The sequence below is a fragment of the Kogia breviceps genome, chromosome X, assembly GCF_026419965.1.
Source record: "Kogia breviceps isolate mKogBre1 chromosome X, mKogBre1 haplotype 1, whole genome shotgun sequence".
NCBI lineage: Eukaryota > Metazoa > Chordata > Mammalia > Artiodactyla > Physeteridae > Kogia > Kogia breviceps.
The window spans coordinates 37,424,198-37,449,810 of NC_081330.1; the positions used below are offsets into that span (position 1 = coordinate 37,424,198).

Consider the following 25,613-nt stretch of genomic DNA (forward strand, 5'->3'; position numbering starts at 1 on the left):
TGCCTGAGGCAGGAGGATGGGGTGGGAAGGGACACCCCGAAGACGCTCTCTGGAATGGCATCCAGGATTCTTTTGGGTACATCTAAGTGCTTCTGTTGGCAAAGAGTGTTTCTGATGTCTGATGCCAAGTTTAATTTATCTCTGTCGCAGACCTAGGACAAACCACTTCACTCTGTCTTAACTTTCTTGCTTTTAAACTGGGGTCACTGGGTCGGTTCCAGTTACCGCACAGGGTATTATCAGAATGAGAAGATCTCACCTCTGTGAACTGCTTAAAACACAACACAAACGCAAGGTAGTGATAGATGTACCTTGCTGAGACTCAAAAGGATTTTCCTACAAATACATGTTGAAGAGCATATGGAAATCAATGTCCCCATATGGCTTGCGTTAGGAAAGTCAAGGTACCTATTCCCCCAGACCACAGGCGGGTGAGACCAGTTATGGCAAAAAAGCCTCAAGGCTCAATGAAGAGCGATCAACAGGATGTTTAGAGGAAAGTCTACCTAAGACCATAGAAAGGGAAGGGGAGAAGGAAGCTGTGCATGAGAAAATGCGACTCCAAAGCAGGATTAGAACCGAGCATTCTGCCAGTTTTGAGTTAAGGTACTGGGAATAATAACAGTGTCCTCTCTGACTGTGGCCCTTTCCCGTGTGTGTGTGTGTGTGTGTGTGTGTGTGTGTGTGTGTGTGTGTGTGTGTGCGCGTGTGTGTAGTGGAGCTTTGTGGGCTGCCCTATTTCTGAGAGTGCTTAAAAGAGATACAGTAGGGGCTTCCCTGGTGGTGCAGTGGTTGAGAATCCGCCTGCCGATGCAGGGGACACGGGTTCGTGCCCCGGTCCGGGAAGATCCCACATACCGCGGAGCAGCTGGGCCCGTGAGCCATGGCCGCTGGGCCTGCGCGTCCGGAGCCTGTGCTCCGCAACGGGAGAGGCCACAACAGTGAGAGGCCCGCGTACCACAAAAAAAAAAAAAAAAAAAAAGAGACACAGTAGATCAAAAAAGTCCTAGAGGGCTTCCCTGGTGGCGCAGTGGTTGCGACTCCGCCTGCCAATGCAGGGGACACGGGTTCGTGCCCCGGTCTGGGAAGATCTCACATGCCACGGAGCAGCTGGGCCCGTGAGCCATGGCCACTGAGCCTGTGCTTCCAGAGCCTGCGCTCTGCAACGGGAGAGGCCACAACAGTGTGAGGCCCGCATACCGAAAAAAAAAAAAAAAAAAAAAAAAAGTCCTAGAAATGATATGGGGACTAAATCAAGGTCTCTAATGAGGCCCAAGAAGAAGTGGCAGGCAGGTCCACCATCTGCAGACACTGGGCTCATCTCTATATAACTATCGATATTAATCTATATCTCTCTATACGTGTATATATGTTTTAATATATAATTATATATTATAAAATATAAATATAAATTATATATTTATATATAAAATAGGAAACATTATACTGACAAGTAATATAAATATATATATTTTTATACATGGAGAGAGAGAGAGAAAGAGGGGGAGAGAGATTGAGAGAGAACCCTCTGCAGAGTCCCTTGCTCAGAAAATGGCAGTTCTCATCTGTCCCCTCCCTTCAGACATTCTGCCAATTCAGACTCTCCCCACCCGAGCCTAATACAGTAAGGGGGTAAGTCAGAAAATGGGAGTTGAGGGGAGTTTGAAGCCTCAAGTGAAGGTTAAACAAAGGATTTATGGACATTAGCGGGCAAATGGAACTGAGGACTGCCCACACCTCTTTCCAAAGCAGTCCGACTCCACCAATGTCTCCTCGACCCAGTGGCGTCAGGAAACAGAAGGGCTATGCCAGCTTGGCAAATTCTCTCTGGGTAACTTGGGATAAAGGAGGCCAGGGTGCCCAGGATTCACTGAGATCCCTCCAAAATTATTTTCCAGTGTTTCCACCTTTTCCTCAAGCACGGACAATAGGAAATAGATTTTTGCTACCTTTTCTTTGACAGGAACCCAAAAGCTTAGAAACAGAGAACATCTAAGTTTATAACACTCTAAATACTGGGGTTTGTACTTAGAAAAAGAAAAGCCTCCACTTTCCAAATGTTCCATCAAGCTGTCGTTCTTAGGTGAGACCAGTAGATGGCAGCATTCAAGAGAGCCCCAGCAACTGTGGAGAAACCCTGCCTTAAAGAGAGAAAGAGCCAGCAGAGGAAAGAGGTGCTGGGGTTAGGCTGGCTCTTTTTGCTGAGTGCTTTCCGGCGAGGGGACAACATGGTGAGCTGGGGGTCAGCCCTATCTTCCATAAAGGGAACTTGAGACTGAAAGAGCTGACACTCTTCCTGCTGGCACCCAGCTAGCCAGTGGGAGACTGGCCACATACAGGGCTGGGTCTGTTTCCACCCGCCCCACCTCCATGAATCTCCGAGGAGGAGATGAGCGGGAAGGTGACCGAGCGCGTCTCACTCAGTCCTTTGCACATCCCTCAGGCCATTCCCCACACCTGCCCTGGCTCTCCCTTGCACTCTAAGCTCATAGCTTCCTCGAAGCCCACTCCTGCGAGAGGTGTCCCGTATCCCACTTCCATCACCGCATCACTCCCTTACTCTGCGGGACTAAGCAGGTGTCTAGGCCCTTGGTACTCAAAGTGTGGCACCAGCAGCACCGGTACTACCTAGTTAGAAATGCAGGTTCTCAGGCCCCACCCCAGACCTGCTGAACCCACATTATAATAGGCTCTCAAGGTGATTCATGTGCACATTAAAGTTTGAGAAGCACCGGGCTAGCTCCCCTCGTGTGCCAAGGGCCTTAAATGTCTCTGGTCACAGCTCGTGAGTAAGCATCTACGGAGGCAGGTAGTGCCGGGCTGCTCATCAGGATCCACAATAGGTTTAGTCATTTTAAGGCTTAGCCTCCAGTATCAGGAAAGGGATACCTCTGTCTTCACCTCCTCTTATTCCCACCAGAGTCAGGGCTCTGAACAATAAACTAGCAGCCCAAGCTGCATGAGCCTGGGAAGCCAGAGGATGGCTCCTAGCCTGAACGCCCGAGCCCCATTAAGAGGGGTATCGGCAAGGCCAGGGGAGTGAAGCCCTGACACCCTGGACGCCACAGGAAAGAGAGACAGGTGCTGAAGCAATGCTATGACCTTGGGGCCGTCCGGTGGGAAAGCAGCCATGGAACCACCTTATCAAGAGGCAATGAAGCAGAGGCACTGAAGGGGGGTCTGCTCTCTGCCAGGCCCAGGTAAACGTTACTCTCCAGGCCAGAGACAAGATGAGCTCTCCAGAGGCCACAGCATCTCCAGGCTAGGTGAGGGCCCCCTAAAACTGGAATTGCCTGGTCTCCCGTGCAGACCTTCTGCCCGCCCTCCCCTAGCCCATGATGACTTACTTGTGATTCCTCTTTTCTTACCTAAGAATCCTATGAAATAATAGGCGTTATTTGGTTTTCCTCCTAATGCCCCTAAAGACTGTGGCATCTTAAAACACTCCTGGAGGGAAAGAGAACGCAAGATTCTCAGCTCTTTTGTGGACTGCTGCTCACGGATCTCCGTGCTCACATGGCGGTGGGATGGGCGGGCAGCAAGCGGCTTGGGGAAAGGTGCGACTTACTTTGAAGGCGTCGACATAGACAGGATTGATTTGGTTTATGCCCAGGCGGAGGGGCACAATAAGCAGCAAGGGTTTCCAGGCTGGAGAGCAGGCAGAGGGGCCCTTACTCTGGGTCGAATCATTCAGAGACTCAGGGGGGCTCTCAGCAGCTGTTTCGGCACTCAAGGGGAGGGTGTGGCACATTTTTTCTAGAAACAGAAGACAAGGGAGCTGGGTAAATAAGGGGCATCCAGCCCTAGGAGATGTGCCAAGGGCAAAACTAAAGGAGACCTCACATGACAGCCGCTGTCCGGAAGGCCCTCCCCCCCTGCCACCGGGGCCCTGCTGCCCCACCTCCTACAGGAAGCCCAGGCCACCCCTCCAGCCCTTACTTCCCCTCCTTCTGGCAACTGAACACTCACTTACCTCTTGTCAGATATTATGGGGTCACTGGGAGAATCTCATTTCTCAACTAGACTGCAAGGGCCTTGGAAACAGGCACTGTATCTGTGGGTCCCTCTAACCCCGTGGCGGGGAGCACGGGGGGGGGGCCGCCACAGAAGACCTGTCAGTGGTTTAACGGATTACTCGCACTTGGGGAGTCCTGCAGGGAAAGGGTCTGGTGCCTCATTAAGGGGCGGCAGAGATCCTCTAATTGTTTTCTCCCTTTCAGAAAGTTGAAAGGGAAGAGAAGGGGCACAGGGGATGATTAACCGGAGCCCTGTGCGCCCCGGTCCTGCTAGATGGGCAGGCCAGAGAGTCGGGGGGCAGGGGAACGGGGATGTCTGTGTATCTTCATTCTCTTTTTCTCCCTCGCTTTCTGTCTTTCTCTCCCACCACGCCCCACACACATTCTGAGTGGTGAGGAAGAACCTCATCACCCAGCCACCCGAGAAGGTAAACTGGCCCGAGACTCACTGATATCTTCAATAACCACGGTGTTATCCATTGAAACATAAACAGCCAAGGAATTCCATTCATCAAATAAAGCAAGTTTTCTGCAAAGCAACATACAATGAAGTCACAATTGGGGAAGATGGACATCTCGGCAGGAAGCAGTACAACCTATGTATGCCCAGCGTTCCTGAAGTGACCGAACACTGAGACACAGAGAAGTTGCGATTCAGGTCAGGTCTGGCTCCCTTGACTGAGCTCTGGAACATTCTATGTCCGGGGACCTTGAGAATGCCAGAGGCACTGTTTCCGCACCTCAAAAAGAAGGCCTGCTTTACAAAATGCAAAAGGCTGCCTTGCAAAATGATGTTACTCTCACTGGGCGAAAGAGAGAGGTTACCAGTGCATCTTCTCCCAAGAGATTTTGTTTTCTTTTCTTAAATAAGAGACATTCTGACTTACTCCTTTTTTCAAAAATAGAAAACTGTTATTAATATACACATATATATATATTTGTTTAGGAGCATACATAATACAAACAATAAGTTCTAGGGAAATCCAGGGAGTGGGGGAGAGAGAGAGAGAGGTGATCTCTTCTGTCCCTTTCCACATATGGTAAGGATGCTGTCCCAGGAGACTTGGGCCGCAGATGGCTTCAGTGCCGGGCCTTGCTGGTGAACAGCTGAAGACAGAGCATGCTGAAGTGCGTGACTTCAGAGGAGATTAGAAAGAAAACCCCTTTAAAAGAGAGATTATCTGATGTCTGAGTACCTTGTCTATTTCTCCCTTATTTCTCCCCTTGCCAGTTTGAAGAAGACATGTTTACCCTGGCTACTCTGGAATTCTGCAGTAAAGCCCAGTCTCAATGGCTGAAAAAACAAAACAAAACAAAAGAAACATTCTCTCCCAAACCAAAGTAACTCCCAAGAAGAGGTTAATTACCATTATATTTAAATTTCATTTAATGTAGTATCTTTCCCCCAAAATAATAATGACAACATCATCATCATCTACTGTTGTTAATAACAATCACAATGACTCAGAACCCACTAAAATTCTTTAAAAATGTATGTTTCCACTTGCTTGTTGTTGGGAAGCTCAAAATTTAGAAGAAAGAAGCAAATTCTGAGGGATTTCATTTATAAACCAACCATATCAAGCTAGGTTTTGGGGTCGGCACAGCCATTCTAATCTTCTACACTTTCTGCCCTGGGTTCCTACAGTGGTTCCCGAAATACCACCAGATCCTAACTCAGCAGATCAACAATGCCCCAAAACCCACTATGGACCATGGTAAAGAAAGTGGTCTCAGAGAGGCTGCACTGTTAGCAAAGAGTAATGCAAAGATACAGGTTTCACTTGGGTCCCCAGGAAGTCCAGACTACTCCCCTCAAAAGCACATTTACAAAGCATTCCAGTTCACTGAAGGTTAGCTAATAACTAATTGAAACAGTGCCCCATCTGTATTTTGCATGGAGCAGGTCCCATCATCACACGCCAGAGAGCCCAGGAATTGAAGTAGCTACCAAAGGAGGCTAGACAGTTTCAACTTTCTGATGCCTAAATCCAGCCCCAGATTCTATCTGCCATTTTCATGCATTCATTCATCAAGGATTTATTGAGCACTTACATGTGCCAGGCAGTTTCATGTGCTAATATTACAGGAGTGAATGAGGCAAATACGGTCTCTGCCCTCATGGAGTTCCCATTTGGTGACAGGTTGTCAGAAAGGAGAGTGACAATAGGTGAGATGGCCTGCAGGTGTAGGTGTTGATGCCACTCACCCAACTCATTTCCAAAGCATTGGTCCTGGCCTCTCCATGTCGTCTCTTGCTGTGGGAGGTGAATTCTGAGACTTAACAGGACAATTGCGAAAGTACCATGCTGGGGTACCTTGAGTCTCCTAAGAGATGACAAACTGATTCTAAGACTCCCTTGGGGTTTGTCTCCTCCAATAAGTGGTGAGGTCCTTGAAGCAAGAACTACACCTAGTTTATTTCTGTGCACTCAGTACTTAGGGCAACAGAGGCACCCAGTCAATGTTGAATGAATCAGTGAAGAATTTTTTTTTTTTTTTATAGCATACAGGGTGGGAGTCTGTGTCTTGCCTAGGCTGGCTCAGGCTTCCCCGCTTAGTTCAAACGCTTTGGCTTCAAAGTGACCCTCAGGCTGACGGCTGAGCACGTGAGCACCCATCTACAAGTGGGATACGGAATGAGTCCTGAGGAGCCTCCCCATAGACTGGTACCAATGACTATAACTGTGATTTACCAAGACAGTTGCCCACACACATTACACATTTCAAAGAACTATCTGAGCAAAATGGTACAGATGTTTGGTGGCTTAGTGGGATGTGGCAGGAATAGCTGGTTTGATGGGATGTTGAGTTGGTGGAGGGAGGCATAGGAGATGGTAGAATAAGGCACATGCCAGACTCTTTTACTTACTTTAACACCTGTGCAACTGTATTTGGTCCAAACCATTCGCCAATTGATTTCCCTTCTCCTACACCCATCTGTGCTGTTTTTATGTGGAAAAATAATAAACAGGTTAGCAAACCACAAACTCCTAATTTTTCGCATAAATAAGTAGATGGGCTGACTTAGTAGAGCCACATACAAAGCAGGGGACAAGAAAAGCGAGTACAGCAATGTAAGCTGAATTTCACGTACAGTGTTCCTTTCCTCTTAATTGAACGACAGAACAGAGAGACAGACTTTAAACTACTCATGTGACCTTACCCATTTGATGGATAGAGTAGCAACAGTCTTTTCTATCTAGGAAGCACTGTAGGATTCGTTGGTATTCTTTGGGTTGTTCTTTCTGTTTCGCCCAGTTCCAGTCTTTTTAGGAAAAAGAAAAAAAATGAGTTAAAATCATTTTTATAACTGCTTGTTATCTCTGCACTCTTACTGTGACTACGAGGTTAGAAGGTAGACAAAGGAGTTACATGTAGAAGGTGGGGGTGATCAGGTCAGAACATCCCTAAGTATCTTTAATGTTGATGGCCAAGATATCTGGAAACTGATTTCTTTCAAAGACTCAGTGGGTATAAAGTAAAAGCAAAACAAGAAGTTGACCAAGGAATTGACTTAGCCCACGAGCTTGAGTTGGATAAATATTACATGAAGACAGTGTCACAAGGCCTTTCTGGTCAGCTACTCAGTGAACAGGAGGTCACCACAAAACCTGGCAGTATATCCGTGTCTCACCCAGACGCTGTTATGTCTCATGTCCACACAGACAGCAAGGGCTTTGGTCCGTATATTTTGGCAGCATTGCCAACAGAGTCTCATGGGGGGAAGTGCTCTTCTGACACACATCTATTCCCGGGGGAATATACACAATTTGCAACCAAGGAAGCTTTTTTTTAAAATGCATGCTGCCATTTTTTTAACATCTTTATCGGAGTATAATTCCTTTACAGTGGTGTGTTAGTTTCTGCTTTACACCAGAGTGAATCAGTTATACATATACATATGTTCCCATATCTCTTCCCTCTTGCATCTCCCTCCCTCCCACCCCTCTAGGTGGTCAGCTAGGTGGTTTGTGACCATGCTGCCATTTTTACACAACCTTTTAAAAAGGCCACAATGACTTTTGGAAAAACAAATACCTTGTTATCAGGTGTTTCAGGTTTCCTTATGACCAAAACTAAAATAATTACATCTGTGGGGATTCCATCCGTGCCTCAGGCACAGCCCCCCAAATCCTATAGGGGCTGCTTATCACTGAGGACAACTGCAAAAACTCTCATCATCACTGCTGTGGAAAGGACACACTATTCCCATTCCCTCAGCTCTAGGAACTCTGTCTAATGGGACAGATTTCTGAGACTTAGTTTGCTTCCAAGACAGAAATTTCTCTCCTGAGGTTTTAGAGAGCATCTGAATTCACAAATGAAACCTACTTGAAGCCAAAGGCCACTATCTCCAGAGCCTTTAGTTCTCTTCACTTCTAGTATTTCTGAAACCAAAGTTTTAAACTTCGTATCCGACAGTCTTCAAAGGGTGAACAGCACCCAACTGTTTTTCATCAGCTACTAAACTGTTCAAGTCTGGGGGAAATCCTGATTAGCTGGCTTCTAAGTACCACTAAATATTTACTGATGACAGTGATAAGTGAACACCCCACCTCAACTGTAAAATAACCGAATAGGAAACACTCCAAAACACTTCTTTATAAAATTACATCTTCTCTTTCATCTTAGCTACAAGATCTATTTCCACATTCTTCCTGCTACTTGCTTTTATATTAAGACAATTGAGATTGCTGACTGTGGGGTTTTTTCCCCCCAGTTTGCTTTCCACAAAATTCACTTCCAGAAGAATCATCTTGAAGTGTTTCATAAATGAGAAAGTTAAACAGTAAGAACTATCTGCTCCAAGAAGTATGTGTACAGTAGAGAAATCACTGGACAAGGAGTCAGAAGACCCGCATTGTATTCCCAAATTGATGCCTTCTTGCTGTTTGACCCAGGGCAAGTCACCTTACTTCCTGAGCCTCAGTTTCCTCATCTGTAAAACAGAAATTATGATACTACCCAGGGAACACAGGCACAGGACATCCTAAACCCTGAAAAGAAGGCACGAAGCCCTAAACCCTCCCCAGCCCCTTCCCCAATCTTCTCTGGGAACCTCAGGAGGATGTGTGAAGTTGAGTAGTCCTGGACAGGGAGCGACGTTTTTGTACCTCTGAACCTCAAGGAGCAACAGCCGATGAGTTCAGCAGCCCAATCTCATCCAAGGTGTTATTTCACTCCCTCATCCTTAAGGCAAACCAGACTTTCACCCAAGTGCCTGAACTGGCATCTACCCAAGGTCAGCCTACAGATGCCAACAGGGAAGCACACGCATGTCTTAAGAAAGCAAGACTCGACAGTTCCAACAGTGATTACTGGAAGGTTCTTAATGAAACAGCCTCCTGAGGAAGCTGATTTAAGGATTTCTTCATCATCGAATGGACATCATCAGTGAACCCAAACCAAAATAGCTCCCTCATTAGGCACTTCCTTTAGGTCACTGACGTCCTTCACTAGGCAGATATTTCAAATGAGGTCAAAAAACAGACTTATCGCCACACCCTTCTTCCTGCTCCCTTTGTTATCTGACCCGTTTAAGGACTCAACATGAACAATAGTGAAGATGGAAACTCTAAATGATACACCTGCCTCAACGTTCATCTGTCCCAGGAAAATAAGTCTCCGGCTTGGTGAGTCACAAGGAAATGCCGGCTGTTTCTTTCTCACGAGAGGTTTTGTCAACTTGTCAGCCCCACTACTTGGGCTTGCAGAGAGCACTTCAGGACCGGCAGCTCTGTTCCCTCGGCACCAGAGCTAAACTACCAGCAGCAAGTGCGACTGCAGAGGTCTCCAAGGCAGTTTCCAGAACAAATTTAACTCACCCCTGCCCAAGTGTCTGCAAATAAGGGCTTGAGCCAGCATCATCTGTCCACAGCGTAGCATACATCCCCAGCCGGCGTCTGACGAAGGGCCCGTTCCCCCTGTTGGCAAAATGGATGGGAATGAATATGAGTTCCTTGAACTGCCCTTTCCTGAAACATCAGCATATTTGGGAATCATACAAGACAGACAGGCACATATACTCGGAATAGAGAGGCAAGAGATATAGCCAGACATCAAACAGGGTTTGTTACAGGGTGGAACTTGCAAAGATAATGCTGAGTTAACCAAAACAGGTTCTATGGCCAAAGGAAAACAAACAAAACCTGCCCCTTATGTTTTCTGCCTACAGACATCCAGGTATGCGTGCAATTTGGGTACATGACTACCATGTATGACTACCAACACTTAGTACATGCCATGTCATCATCTGCTTGACCAAATCTGACTTTTCACAACTCACTTCTCAGGGAGGGCAATCTTACCTTAGTTAAGAAATAAATGCTACCAAACTTGATTATCAAAATGGTCAAGGAAATCTGGAAGGCTCTTGACTGTTCTAAATATACATTATGAAGGTCGGAACAGTAAGAGAGAGAATGTAAAATAGAGGAAAGAGTCCTAGATTACGCATCAGAAAACCAGTCTCTAGTTACCCAATCTAAGTCTCATCTGTAGACTGGGGATAATAGCACATGCCTTGCCTACTATTAGTGGATATTGTAAGAATTAAGAGAGAGAGAGAGTATAAAAGTGTTCTACAACCCACTCAGGACGATGTAAATATTTGGTGTTATGAGTATGGTCATAATTTAAAATACCACTAATAAATTAGAAATGTACTATCTTTTTAAAAGGCACAAAGCCAGTTAATAAGACAACGGATTCCATTTTAAGAACACTTGATGTAACAAAAATCCCATAAACGTGGCCAGGGTGAGCTCAATATCCTTTTTCAAGGTACCAGTGAAATGAGATAACTTGGATGGTGGAGGAGACATTCTGCTTTCATTGTTTCATTTCCCAACATGGAAGTGGAAAAGTATGCTATAAGCATGGTCTCACAAGACTAACCGTAGTCCTTTTGGCTCCTTTCCTTTTGTTGTGGGGACTGAAAGAGAGTTGCTACAGCAAGATGGGGAAGGTTGAGCCAATTTGTGAGCTGGAAGGGGAGTCTTTCGGCTCTTGCTAATGGTGGGATTATGGGCCAGATTAGTATGGAAAAGATGCAAGGAAGCCCACATAAAAAAATATCATCTCTTCCAAAACACTGTCAGAGTTGAACTGCAAATGTATTCAAATCTTGAAAAGATCTCTTCACCCAGAAAAAAGTTTAACAGTTTAGAATCACCGGGTGCTAAAGATTGTTCTTTTGTGTATTTTGCTCAGGTACTTCCTGTGCAGAGCAAAAAAAAACAAAAAACAAAAAAAAAACTGTCTGTGTGAACTTCACTCTTTGCACTTATCAGAAAGGTTGATTTCACTCCAGTTACTAGGTCCAGTCCCGGACCAAAATCAGTCAGACAGGTTTCCCTATAGGAGAATAGCTTCCACCATTTGAGTTTGGTGATCCTTTCCTACAGTACCACGAGACTAGAAAGAGGTCACCCTACTTGCAAACATTTCACAAATTTTCTCTGGAGGGATCCTATTCACTTAGCTCATTGAACTGCCCTTTTTTCTAGACAGTGGCCGGTACTCTTAACTGACTAAAATTAGTTCCAAGCAAGTCCATTATAATTCATCTCCCAGTGGCAAGATGTTTTCAACTCACAGGGGAAAAAAAAGCAAAAGAATTATTTTCTTTCCTTCAAGGTACAGCCATCTTTAATAATCAAATAGCTCCACAAAGCAGTGGATTATAATTTAATAGATACTGTCCAGATGAAAAGCTTGACTTTTTCCTTGCCCTTAGAATTAAAAAAAGTAACACTTCTAAGTGCCTGAACACTTGGAGGTGGGTGGGCTTAAAAGTATACTGGCATTACACATTAACACCATGGAACCACATATGATGAGGCACGTCGGCAATACAATTTCTGGATGAAGCATAAGACCTAACTACTCCGCCACATTAAATTCTTCACCATAGTGAGCTCTTAGTTCTAAGGTTTCCATGATGTCAGTGATAACCTCAGGAAAGCTATCTACAAAGAAGAAAGCACAGTATAATAAATGATATACCTACCAATTGGTGAAAATTTCCTTCTGTATGTAAACCATAGACGAGCACTTATATCAGACAACAGCTTAGATTTTTCTGTAATTAAATGTGAAATTAAAATTAAATCGTTGTATCCCATCTGAAGATATCTGCCTTTGATTTCTGAGCCAGCAGCAAACTCAATTTCAAATAACCAGACAATTCCATTGTTATGAGGCTAAGGGAAATTCATAGGAAACCCAAGCTCATTTTAGCCAAATAATCTCAGCATTTCCTCCCACCTATGTTTTGATCGGAGCTACTGGCTAGTACAATGATGCTGAGTGGTTCCTGCCTCCTTCTCACTGAGAGCCAAAGCCCCAACAGGTACTTAACACTGGGGTCACATGGCCAAAAGACAAGGACTAGGAAAAGCGAGGATCCTGGATAACCTGCTAACAAGGCAATCAGCCCCTGCCTGAATGATGATGGTTGGTTGGATCTCTTATCAGCATCCACTGTCTGTTATCTAAAACTAGGGATGGGTCATGTGTGTGTGGGGGGGTGGGTATACACAAATGTTTAACTAAGAAGGAGATGTCCCTGCTAAGCAAATTAAGTGTATAAGAAATTTATCAATACTACCTACTGCAACTGGCATTTGTAATCTAAATGGATGTATAACATCACAAATGCTTTTGTACATTTTTTTCCAAAGCATGCTTTCTTGTATTTTATGGCATAAATTTATTTGGATGGCCACAAATCTGGCATCCACATGTCATCTGTACTTAGATGTGGTTCTGTCTTTCTTAGTCTTCTCTCTCCCCCTTCTCAACAACACATCTATATTTTTACTCTATAGAGAACTTATAGCCATTGCACTTTAAAAGAAGAAAAAGGAAGTTCAATTTTAGCCAATAGTCTCTATTTTTTTCTCCTGCCTTTCCTTTGAACAAATCAGAAAGTTGAGCTGTCTGGATTTTCCTTCCCCTTCATGTTGCTGGTGCCTAGCACATTATGGGAAGCAGACGTAAAATGGTTAAGAGCAAGACTTCTGGAGCCATGTTCTGCCTGTGTTTGAACCCTGACTCTACTACTTACCAAATGTGTGGGCTTGTCACTTAACCTCTCTAAGCTTCGGTTTCCTCATCTGTAAAATGGGGAGAATGATCGTATCTACTTCATAGACTTATGAGTATTCAACAAGATAATACTACATGGAAAGTAGTAGCTTACATGGTACACTATGCAGTAAGCCTGAGGTAAATGTTAGCTGTTATTATATTCCCTCCTCTCTAATGCTCACGCCACTCACTCCTTCGTCTGATATTCTCTAGGTCTTCCAGCTTGCCTATATGCTAGAAAGTCTGGGGAAAAGTTGTAGAGACATTTTAATAATAATTTCACCTTGAAAGGCCTTTTCCAGCCTAACGTTTGAAAATGGGCATATTTGAGGACATGGAAGCAACCTAAGTGTCCATCGACAGATGAAATGGACAAAGAAGGTGTGTCACATATATACAATGGAATATTACTCAGCCATAAAAAGAAACGAAATTGAGTTATTTGTAGCAAGGTGGATGGACCTAGAGACTGTCATACAGAGTGAAGTAAGTCAGACAGAGAAAACCAAATACCGTATGCTAACACATAATTATGGAATCTAAAAAAAATGGTTCTGAAGAACCTAGGGGCAGGACAGGAATAAAGACGCAGACATAGAGAATGGACTTGAGGACACAGGGAGGGGGAAGGGTAAGCTGGGACAAAGTTAGAGAGTGGCATGGACATATATACACCACCAAATGTAAAACAGATAGCTAGTGGAAAGCAGCCGCATAGCACATGGAGATCAGCTCGGTGCTTTGTGACCACCTAAAGGGGTGGGATAGGGAGGGTGGGAGGGAGACGCAAGAGGGATGAGATATGGGGGTGTATTTATATGTACAGCTGATTCACTTTGTTATAAAGCAGAAACTAACACACCATTGTATAGCAATTATACTCCAATAAAGATGTTAAAAAAAAGAAAATGGACATATTTGGCAACTTGGGGATCCCTGTTGTCATGGAATGCTGAACTAGAAGAGATCATCTCCAGTTCCCCTCCAGTTAATTACTGGTGAAAGGAGTTAAGATCTGGAAAGAGAAGTGAATTATCCAAGGTAGAAGAGCCTGAATACAAAAGGTCTCCTAACTGCTAGCACTAGGTGCTCTCTACTATTCAGGATTCTCCAATCAAAAGGATGAAGCCAGACTCAGATGGCATTAAGAGATGCTAACTTCCTCTCCTGCCTTTTTCTTTTTTTTTAATTTTTTTAATTTTTTGGCCGTGCTGCGTGGCACGTGGGATCCTAGTCCCCCAGCCAGGGATTGAACCCACGCCCCCTGCATTGGAAGCACAGAGTCTTAACCACTGGGCTGCCAGGGAAGTCCCCGCTCCTGCCTTTTGATCAGCTTCTTCCTGTCCCTCCCTCCATGCTAGGGCCTCCTCTCCTCAGATACAAAAATCAGAGCTGCCTCTCTCCAAGTTCAGGCTTTATCTATGTGCTGGGTTGTTAGCAGTTTCAGGTGAAAAGGTCTTTCCCAATCTATAAGAGCGTAAGGGTAAGGAAGAAAAATCCAAGCCTCCTTTCCATCTAGTTGCAGTGGGTAAAAGTTCTATACAAAATCAGAATAAACTGAGACAGTGCTGCAGTTAGCACAAGCTCTAAAACTATAAGACTTCTCAGTGTCTGATATTGTTTCTGACCACCATGGGCTATTTAGAAGTCCCTTGGGTGGCAGTGTTTTTCATCTAGATAGAAAAGGACATGAGAGGAATGAGAAGTATGTAGCCCAGTCATCAAAGACTAGATACTGGTTAGTGATACCAGGAGCAGGTCCATGTTTTTTGAAACCCGAGGCTTATAGAATCTGGGGGTTCTCCTTTAAGGGAAAGAACAAAAATACATGACTTTTTCAAATCGTACAAATACCAATGACCATGTGAACACACTGCTAGGGCCTCTCAGGGCCTTAGAAGGGACCTTGCATGCAAGCAAGGGGCCCGAGGCTTAAACTCCTCTGGTTGTCAGGTAAATCCGCCTAGGAGTAGCATTAACCCTTATCAACCCAAGGAGGAAAACAGGATAGGACCTTAACCTTGGGCACCCACCTCATTTGGGTTCTCACAGACCAATGCTACCAAACCTTACCGGTTTTAAGAAGATGCTGTTTCCCCAAGATCCATACCAGCTCATCTGTATCTGGAAATTCTTCTAGGTAGTCAGCGAAAATAGTAATCTGGTTTTCATACTTGGATAAAACTGAAAGAAAAAGAAAGAAACTTAGGCAAAATTTAATACAGAGGGCTTGCTTCTGTGGTTTACTGATTATTACCTTTGTTGTCCTGAAGGTAAAAGGTCGCTGGCTAGAATTTAATGGAAGCAAATCCTTTTCCTTAAGGAACAAAGACACTCACAAGGCCTGAAAATCCTTTAGTAGAGGCACCATCTCTGAATAATTTTTTGGTCACAGCTATGTCAAACCTTTTTTTTCCCAATGGGGCTTTCTTTGTAAATAGTCACTTTCCAGCTTCTCCTAGTGTGACTGTAGCAGGTGGCACAATAATACCTGCATACCTACCCCCTGTCCACATCACAAGGAATATTATGAGGTTTCTAGCGGCCAGTGGCTTAGAAGGGGGTTATGATAAGCCTGAAAGACTATACAACCGTGAAAACATAATATTTTAGCTGGAAGACCAGATGTTTTAACAGTACTTTCATTTACCATTTTATTCACTTATAACTTCTGCAAAGAAGAATCTTGAAGCTGCCGATAAATATAACTTGTTCTTGGGATTCACAAGTGACTCTTTCTCAAGAGAAAGCAACCAAACAAAATACAATTAAATCTCATAAGTTCACAGGCCACAGTCTCAGAACTTATGGCCATGTAATGCGAGATATGTTCATATTCACTTTTGTACCAACTGCGGACAAAGGGTCTGCTAAAAGAGTCAAGACTTATTTATGAAGGGGTCTTATTGCAAAAGTTCCCTTTAAGTAATTTTCTGAGAGAAAGAATATTGTACGTAAATAAGTTTCCAAGCCAGTCCAGAAAAATCTATTTTAACCTGTAACCAGAAAAATCAAATTGCTAGTATATTTCATAGTTTATGGTGTTATTTCAATGACAAATCATATTTCAAGTTCAAAGCTGAGATAACTCAACACACACCTTCTCTTCTCAGCTCTTGGAGGCTCCCAGCCCCTATGGGGAGGGGAGCTCAGACTGAGTGGGGGCCATTTTGTGCAGATACAAGTAGCTGCAGGGACTCTCCGAGACCAGTCCCTAAGAGCACCAGGGGAATAGTTTCCTATAAATATGGCATTGTGGGATGTGTTTAAGCTCACTTGAAAGGACAAATTGCTTTCTTTTGGCTTTGTTTTCTAAGGCATGCTGTTTTCATAGAAATAAATATTCTTAAGTATAAATGAGTCTTATCTGATCATGAAAACAGGTTACGTGGTTGGAGGCTGATGTTATACTTTGTATAATTTGTATAAATTAAAGTTATAATTGGTTTGAAGTTAAAATTTTAGAAACACAGCTACCCAGGGATACTGCCTTTCTCGAAACACATTACAGAAGTCCAGTCTTTCAGGGATTTAGGTAGCCTTTCTCCTCAAGATGTTTTAATCATTCGGGTTACAGCCTTGGCAGTATTTCAAACCTAAAGAAGTTAGAAATGAGACAGCCGTTTCATTCCCCAGTGAAAACTCATCACTGCCGAATCTGCCAGGGAGCTTGTGCCATCTTAGCCTTTCTGCCACTGGTCTCAGCCCCTGGCCCATGCCCAGGAAATAGCAGGCTAAAAATGATCATCCAGGTCAGGCCATCCCCAGGAAGTGGTGGACTGAGGTGGCATAAATCACACTGTGTACCTCCCCACCCTACTCTACACCCCTCACAGGCAAGAGAAATCAGCTTAAAATGAACATCCAGTGTAGCATAGAAAAGAGAAAAAAGAAGTCAGGAAATAAGTAGCTTGCGAGGAGTGTGGGAAAGGGGCAACCTCTCTGGCATTCCCCTGGTAGGGATGAGGAAGGGTGGCATTGGATGAATGTACAGCATGTATGCATATAAGCCTTGGGTCTTTTTTTAGTACTGGCTGAAAAAAGAAACATTTTTCTATCGCCAACCCTGTCTCAGTGAGTCATTGCCCAGCTATCTGGTCAAATTAGTACAGCCCCTTAAAGCCTGTGAGAACTGCACTGCTTCATCTGAGATGGCTTTGACCAAAATGGTAGCCAAAGAATTTTCCTCTTGCTCTTCCACACCACCCCCCAAGGCCAGCAGAAAGGGCATTACAGTCTCTATTCTTCCTGATTCTCTTCTTAGAAAACAGACTCCCAGAATGCAGTGTGTCAGGCCATAGCCAGCCTGAGTTGAAAGCTACATGGATGAAACAAATGAAAAGCCAGAACAGAAGATGAGATTAACGGAAGCAAAGAGCAGCAACATGGGGAGAGTACATAAATGGGAGTCTGGGGAGGAGAGAGGAATTGGTCTTCCACAAGAAGACCTCCAAGAGATGAAGAAGCCAGCTGGGATATGGCTGAGGTGCAGAAGTGAAATGGCGTTTCCAAACAAATCACTTCTCACTAATGGCAATCCTTTGGAAAAAAAATTTTTGAAAACTACTTTTGTCTTGCCTTAAAATTAACAAACAAGACATCAGCCCCATATGAGTTCCTTGCCCTTTCAGCCTGTTTAAAGACATAGAACTGTACAGGCAGAGCTACAAATACTGCAGCGTGGTGGACCAAGAATTAGCTTCTACAAGGTCCGATGGACAACAGGCTTCATTCTGTTCCATTCTACTTTAATAATTATTGCACCGAAGTCTCTGCTGGGTTAGCTTAGTAGTCAACTAATAATTGATAAAAAGGTTTCCATATACTCCTGGAACCAAAAAGTCTCCCAGTCTTGGCCAAGTGGCTCTGTGTACATGTTGTGGCATGCCTTCAACAGTCAGCCAGGCAGTTGATTAACTCTGCCTTAGTTTTCCCTTTCTGCTTGTACAGAGCTCGAGGTTAGCCAGAGTGAGAGCTGAGGGCCTTCTCAGGTCTTTCCTGAGCATGCGCACAGCCTTGGGAATGTACATAGCCCTGAACATGCATGTGGTCCTCTAGATTCCCAGGAATATGCCTGAACTTTTCAAAGCCCCAATGGATATATTATTCCTCAGCTTTACCTTTTAAACTTTTTGGTTATCTACTCCTCAAACAGCTGTGAAGTTAATCAATTGCCTCTAATAATTTTCCAAAAAAGCCCCGGCAGGGAAGGCTTTCTGTACCTCCAAGTCAGGACAAATAAATACAAGTCTTGTAAGTGGGGCCTTCCGGGGAATCATCAGACAGATCAAATAATGACAATTCTCTAGAAATGGGGCTTTACAGGAGCTCCAACCGTGTTCTGCATCCTCCAGGGGCTACCAGGCTGCTGGCTTTCCCTATGGTTACAGGCTGTGGATTCTCAAGGCTACTGCAGAGCTGGAGAGCAAAGGATGGGCACAGCGCAAGTGAAAATGCCACAAAGCTTACTATTCTTACCAAAATGCAGCCGTTTTTCATGAATAAATACTCCCCAGATTGGTGCAAGCCTTTGGTTAATTTCCAGAGTGCTGCAAAAGTTGATTCTGATCATTTTTGCCAATTCTTGTCATTTCTATTATGGGTAGAATTTTCAGAAGTCCTCACTCTGCTATTTTTGCTGATAACTTACTTTAATAATTTGCCTTCCAGTAATTGACTATATTTCTAAGGATTATTTTGTAAAACTGCAAATAAATGAAGAAAAAAATCATTTTAAACAACAGATTTTCTGATAGGGCTTAACAAAACGTGTACATCAAGGCTCCCAGATTCTGTGGGGTTTGTGCCCCACAAACAACACAATCACTCTAAAATGAAATCAAAAGGTCACAGAATCTCAGGGCCAGAAAAAGCCTGAGACACCACAGCGTATCTTCCTTGTAGATCACCCTGTTCTAAAAGCACTCCAGGATACTGCTGCTTCCAAAACTGCCTTCTCAGCAATACATTTTTTTTAATTTTTAAAAATTGAGGTGTAGTTGAGGTACAATATTATTTAAGTTTCAGGTGTACAACACAGTGATTCACAATTTTTAAAGGTTATATTCCATTTATAGTTATTATAAAATGTTGGCTATGTTCCCTGTTTTGTATTATATGTACTCGTAGCTTATATTTTATACATAGTAGTTTGCGCCTCTTAATCCCCGACCCTTATCTTGCCCTTCCCTACTAGTAACCACTAGCTTGTTCTCTATATCTGTCAGTCCATTTCCTTTTTGCTATATTCACTAGTTTAATACATACACATTTAACATACTGTCAGATCACAGCTTCAAAAACATAAGAAAATGTTCACGTCAGACAGGCATGGTAAGGGCTGAATATACATTAATATACTCATTCCATAAATTTTTACAGAGTACCTACTATGTGCTAAGCACAGAGAATAAGACATCACTGAGATGTAGCCTCCAACCTCCAAAAGCTTTTAATCTAGTAGAGAGGATAGGTCTGGAAACAACTAACAACAATAAGTCCTATAAGAAAGGAAAGTGAGAGAGAAGAGATCAAGATGGTGCAGTAAGAAGACATGGAGCCCACCTCCCCCCACAAAAGCATCAAAAATACATCTACATGTGAAACAATTCTCACTAAAACTAACTGGAGGGACTTCCCTGGTGGCGCAGTGGTTAAGAATCCACTTGCGAATGCAGGGGACATGGGTTCGAGCCCTGGTCCGGGAAGATCCCACATGCCATGGAGCAAGTAAGCCCATGCACCACAACTACTGAGCCTGCACTCTAGAGCTGACGAGCCACACCTACTGAAGCCTACGTGCCACAACTACTGAAGCATGTGCACCAAGAGCCCATGCTCTGCAACAAGAAAAGCCACCACAATGAGAAGCCCATGAACCGCAAGGAAGAGTAGCCCCCGCTCACGGCAACCAGAGAAAGCACGCATGCAGCAATGAAGACCCAACGTAGCTGAAAATTAAAAATAAATTAATTAATTAAAATAAAAAAGAAAAGAATCCGTCTGCCAATGCAGAGGACACAGGTTCGAGCCCTGGTCTGGGAAGATCCAACATGCTGAGAAGCAGCTAAGCCCCTGCGCCATGACTACTAAGCCTGCGCTCTAGATCCCGCGAGCCACAACTACTGAAGCCCGCGCCCCTAGAGCCCGTGTTCCACAAGAGAAGCCACCACAACGAGAAGCCCATGCACCACAACAAAGAGTAGCCCACTCTCGCCGCAACTAGACAAAGCCCCCATGCAGAAACAAAGACCCAACGCAGCCAAAAATAAATGAATGAATTAATTAATTTTTTAAAAACCTGGAAACTGGCAGAAGCACTCCTGTACAACCAAGATTGTAGGAACGATCCACACATAATCCAGTAGGAAGGGAAGAAAAGTGATCAGGTTAAGACCCGTGCCCCTGGGAGGGGAATCAGAGGAAAAGGGAGGTTGCATGGGTGGACACCCACCCTGGGGAGTGATTAGGTTGAGCCACAGACTGGGTGTCCCAGAGCTGGGGTTCTTTGTGGAAGAGACAAGCCCCCTCGGCTGGTTGGAGGACAGCTAGACAAACAAGACTGGACTCCACTTGTGAGGAGTGCATGCACGTTGGCTGTCCCCAAGGCAGGGCAGAGAGAGATCTGCTCTGAGTGGCCTGGGTTTCCCATGACCAGCTGGCCATGCACCTCAGCCCAAAGAACCGAGCAATGATTCCATCCCACTCATTCCATGCCACAGCATGCCAATTGGATCTAGGGTAGCCACGACCAGGGAAAAGACTTGACCATGGGATGCAGAGGTGACTGAGTCATAGGGTGGAGCCTGGGTGGGGCAGCAGTGGCCATTGTTGACACTTACTCAAGCAGCGTCCCAGAAGCCGCCCAGATCTCTGATGGCAGCCACCCCACCACAGCTCACTCCCCCACCCCAATACACACAGAGTGATCACAAGGGCCCCGCCTGCCCTGCGGAGCAGTTCCACAACAGGGTGGGAGCAGCTGAGGCTGGGGACCGTGATCAGCTGTGAGAGACAAAGGGGAACTGTCTCTAAGGCAGAGCAGAGAGAGGTCTGCCCTAGTAGCTGCTGGGTTTCCTGTGACTGCCTTGCCGTGCCCACCAGCCCAAGCTCAGTGAATACTCTAGCCCCGCTCAACCCATGCCATAGCACTGAACTGGATCTGAGGTGCCCATGACAGAGGAAAAGACTCGACTATGGGACACATAGGTGACCCAGTCCCAGAGTGGAGCTACTCTTAGCTCCTACTCAAGCAGTGCCTCAGAAGCCCCCCAGATCTCTGACAGTGGCCGCTGCACCACAGCTAACCTCCCAGTATACATGGAGAGTCCACACAGGCACCGTCTTTCCTGTAGGGCAGTTCCACAACAGGGCAGGGGGGGCAGAGGCTGTGAGGAACAAAGGGGATCTGCACCTGAGGCTATGTCTGTGTGGAGCCACAGACACCTATACAGGCAGTGCATTAGACCTTTGTCAGCACACGGCCCCGCTTGCTTCAGCACTCCCCTCCTCTGGGGCAAAGGTCCTGGTGTGGGGAGAGGGAAAAACACACACTTAAAGGAAACAGAGTTAGCTCAGGCCCCACCCCTGAGAGGGTGGTGACAGTCACTGAGCAGAGAGGAAGTCCCACCTCACACCCACCTCCAGCTCTAGCCCTTAAATCTCCAGCCACACCAGCTATGAAGGTGATAGCTGCCAGCACTCCCTGAGGAAAGATGTGACTTGCATTCACATCAAATCCAGTTCTCCCACCAAAGGCATCCGGCATACACAGTCTGTATAGAGATGGTCCCACAGAAAAATACACCTTCAAGACTGCAATAGATAACTGTTTCACCTAAATCACAAAGGCAAGAAAGTTAAGCAAAATGAAAAGGCAGAATAACTACTCTTAATTGAAAGAGCAAGAGAAAGCCCCTGAAAAATAAATAATGAAACAGAAATAAACGATTTACCACATAAAGAATTCAAAACATTGGTAATAAAAATGTTAACTGAATTAGGGAAAAGAATTGATCTAAACAGTGACCATTTCAACAAGGAACTAGAAAATATTTTTTAAAACCCAATCAGAAATGAATAATTCAACAGCTGAAATAAAAAACACACTAGAAGGAAGGAATAGCAGACAAAGTAATACAGAGGAACACATAAGTGATCTAGAAGACAGAATAATGGAAACCACACAATCAGAACAGCAGAAAGAAAAACAAATTTTTAATAATTAAAGCAATTGAAGAGATCTCTGGGACAACATTAAGCATCCAAACATTTGCATTATATGGGTTCCAGAAGGAGAAGAGAGAGGAAAGGGGATCAAAAATGTACTTGAAGAAATTATGCCTGAAAACTCCCCAAACATGAAGAAGAAAACAGATATCCAGGTACAGGAATCACAGCGGGTCCCAAACAAGATGAACCGAAATAGACCCACACCAAGACATATCATAATTAAAATGGCAAAAATTATAGATAAAGAGAGAGTTCTAAAGGCAGCAAGAGGAAAACAAAGAGTCATATGCAAGGGAACACCCATAAGGCTATCAGCTGATTTCTTTGCAGAAACCTTGCAGGCCAGAAGGGAGTGACATAATATATTCAAAGTGCTGAAAGGGAAAAACCTGCAACCTAGGATACTCTACCCAGCAAGATTATCATTTAGAAGGAGAGATAAATAACTTCTCAGATATGCAGAAACTAAAAGAGTTCATCAACACTAAACCTACCGTAAAAGAAACCTGAAGGGTCTTCTCTAAATGGAAAAGAAGTAAGAATCTATAGGAAAGGGAAAATCCCACTAGGAAAGGCAAATATATAGTAAGGATTGAGGATCAAACACTTAAATAAGCCAGTATATAGATTAAAAAACAAAAAATTGTAAAAGCAACTATAACTACAGTAAACAGTAAAGGGATAAGATTGAAGATGTAAAATATGACATCAAAAAACACAAAATGTAGGGCAGGGAAGTAAAAAATGTAGATCTTTTAGAATGTGTTTGAACTTAAATGACTACTACTTTAAAACAAGTAGATATAATTTTAGGTCAGCATATATGAACCTCATGGTAACTACAAATCAAAAACCTACAATAAATACACAAAAACTAAAAAGAAAGGAACACATGCATACTGCTAAAAAAAATCCTCAAACCACAAGGGAAGAAGCAAAAAGAAGAAGAAATGAAAAGAGAGTAAGTACAAAAACAAGTGGAAAACAAGTAATAAAATAGCAATAAGTACATACTTATCAATAATTACTTCAAATGTCAATGGACTACATGCTCTGATCAAAAGACATAGGGTGGCTGATTAGACAAAAAGCAAGACCCTTCAATATGCTGCCTACAAAAGACTCACTTCAGGGATAAAGACACATAGAATAAAAGTGAGGGGATGGAAAAAGATGTTTCATGCAAACAGAAACATGCAAAGAAAGCGGGGGTAGCAATACTCATATCAGACAAAATAGACTTTAAAACAAAAGCTATAACAAAAGACAAAGAAGCATATTATATAATAATAAAGCGATCAATACAAGAAGAGGATATTACATTTGTTAACATATATGTACCCAATACAGGAGCACCTACATATATAAAGCAAATACTAACAGACATAAAAGGAGATATTGACAATAATAAATAACAGTAGGGGACTTTACCACCTCACATCAATGGACAGATCATCCAGGCAGAAAATCAATAAGGCAACAGTGGTCTTAAATGACAAAATAGTCCACTTGGACTTAATAGATATCTACAGGACATTACAATGAAAAACAGCAATACACATTCTTTTCAAGTGCACATAGAATGTTCTCCAGGATAGATCACATGCTAGGTCTCAAAACAAGTCTCAACAAACTTAAGAGGATAGAAATTATATCAAGCATTTTTTCTAACCACACAGTATGAAACTAGAAATCAATGACAGGAAGAAAAATGGGGAAATCACAAACACATGGAAACTAAATGACATGCTACTAAAAACCCAACAGGTCAATGAAGAAATCAAAGAGGAAATCAGAAAATACCTTGAGACATACGAAAATGGAAAAACAACATTCCAAAATCTATGGGATGTAGCAGAAGCAGTTCAAAGAAGGAAGTTTATAGCAATACAGTCCTTCCTCAAGAAACAAGAAAAATCTCAAATAAACAACCTATCATGCCACCTAAAGGAATCAGAAAAAGAACAAACAATACAGCAGAAACTAACACACCATTGTAAAGCAATTATACTCCAATAAAGATGTTTAAAAAAAAAACAAAACCCAAAGTCAGCAGAATGAAGGAAATAATAAAGATCAGAGAGGAAATAAATAAAATAGAGATAAAAAAAACAATAGAAAAGATCTATGAAACCAAGAACTGTTTTTTTGAAAATATAAACAAAATTGATCAACATTTAGCCAGTCTCACCAAGAAGAGAGAGGACCCAAATAAATATGAAATGAAAGAGGAGAAATGACATCCATACCACAGAGATACAAAAAATCATAAGAGAATACAATGAATAGTTAGTTATATGCCAACAAATTGACAACCTAGAATAAATGGACCAATTTCAAAAAACATACAACCTGCTAAGACTGAATCAAGAAGAAACAGACAATTTGAATCCACTGATCACTAGTAGCGAAAATGAATTTGTAATTTAAAAAAACACTCCCAGCAAACAAAACTGCAGGACTGGATGGCTTCACAGGGAAATTCTACCAAGCATATAAAAAAGAACTGATACCTCTCCTTCTCAAGCTATTCCAAAAAATTAAGAGGATGGAACACTCCCAAATTCTTTCTACAATGCCACCATTACCCCAATACCAAAACCACAAAAAGACGCTACAAAAAAAGAAAATTACAGGCCCGTATCTTTGATGAATGTACATGTAAAAATCCTCAATAAACTATTAGCAAACTGAATCCAACAATATATAAAAAGGATCATATACCATAATCAAGTTGGATTTATTCAAGTTGGATTTATTCCAGGGACATAAAGATGGTTCAAATTTGCAAATCAACCAATGTAATACACCATATTTAAAAAAGGAAGACAAAAATCACATGATTATCTCAATAGATGCAGAAAAAGCATTTGACAAAGTTCAACATCCATTCATGATAAAAACTCATTAAATTAGGTAAAGCAGGAACATATCTCAATGCAATAAAGGCCATTTATGACACACCCACAGCTAAAATCATATTCAACAGTAAAAAGCTAAAAGCCTTTTCTCTAAATTCAGGAACAAGACAAGAATGCCCATTCTCTCCACAGTTTAACATAGCATTGGAAGTCCTAGCCATGGCAATCAGACAAGGAAAAGAAATAAAAGTATCCAAATTGAATGGGAAGAAGTAAAACTGTCACTATTTGCAGATGACATGCTACTTTATACAGAAAACCCTGAAGTCTCCACCCAAAAACTATTAGAACTAATAAATGAATTTGGCAAAGTTGCAGGATACAAGATTAATATGTAGAAATCTGTTGC

At 43.2% G+C, this 25,613-nt stretch overlaps 1 protein-coding gene across 1 annotated transcript in view; it reads right to left on the reverse strand.

Moving 5' to 3' along the window:
* The window catches only part of ATG4A (autophagy related 4A cysteine peptidase), a 71,862-nt gene that overhangs the window by 13,592 nt on the left and 32,657 nt on the right, over window positions 1-25,613 (reverse strand). Inside the window, exons 3-10 of the mRNA XM_067023769.1 lie at window positions 15,186-15,296; window positions 12,031-12,102; window positions 9,845-9,943; window positions 7,183-7,284; window positions 6,889-6,961; window positions 4,466-4,545; window positions 3,569-3,756; window positions 3,369-3,447 (exon numbers count right to left, since the gene is read on the reverse strand). Of these exons, the coding sequence (XP_066879870.1) occupies window positions 3,369-3,447; window positions 3,569-3,756; window positions 4,466-4,545; window positions 6,889-6,961; window positions 7,183-7,284; window positions 9,845-9,943; window positions 12,031-12,102; window positions 15,186-15,296 (804 nt within the window). The remainder of the gene's footprint in view (window positions 1-3,368; window positions 3,448-3,568; window positions 3,757-4,465; window positions 4,546-6,888; window positions 6,962-7,182; window positions 7,285-9,844; window positions 9,944-12,030; window positions 12,103-15,185; window positions 15,297-25,613) is intronic.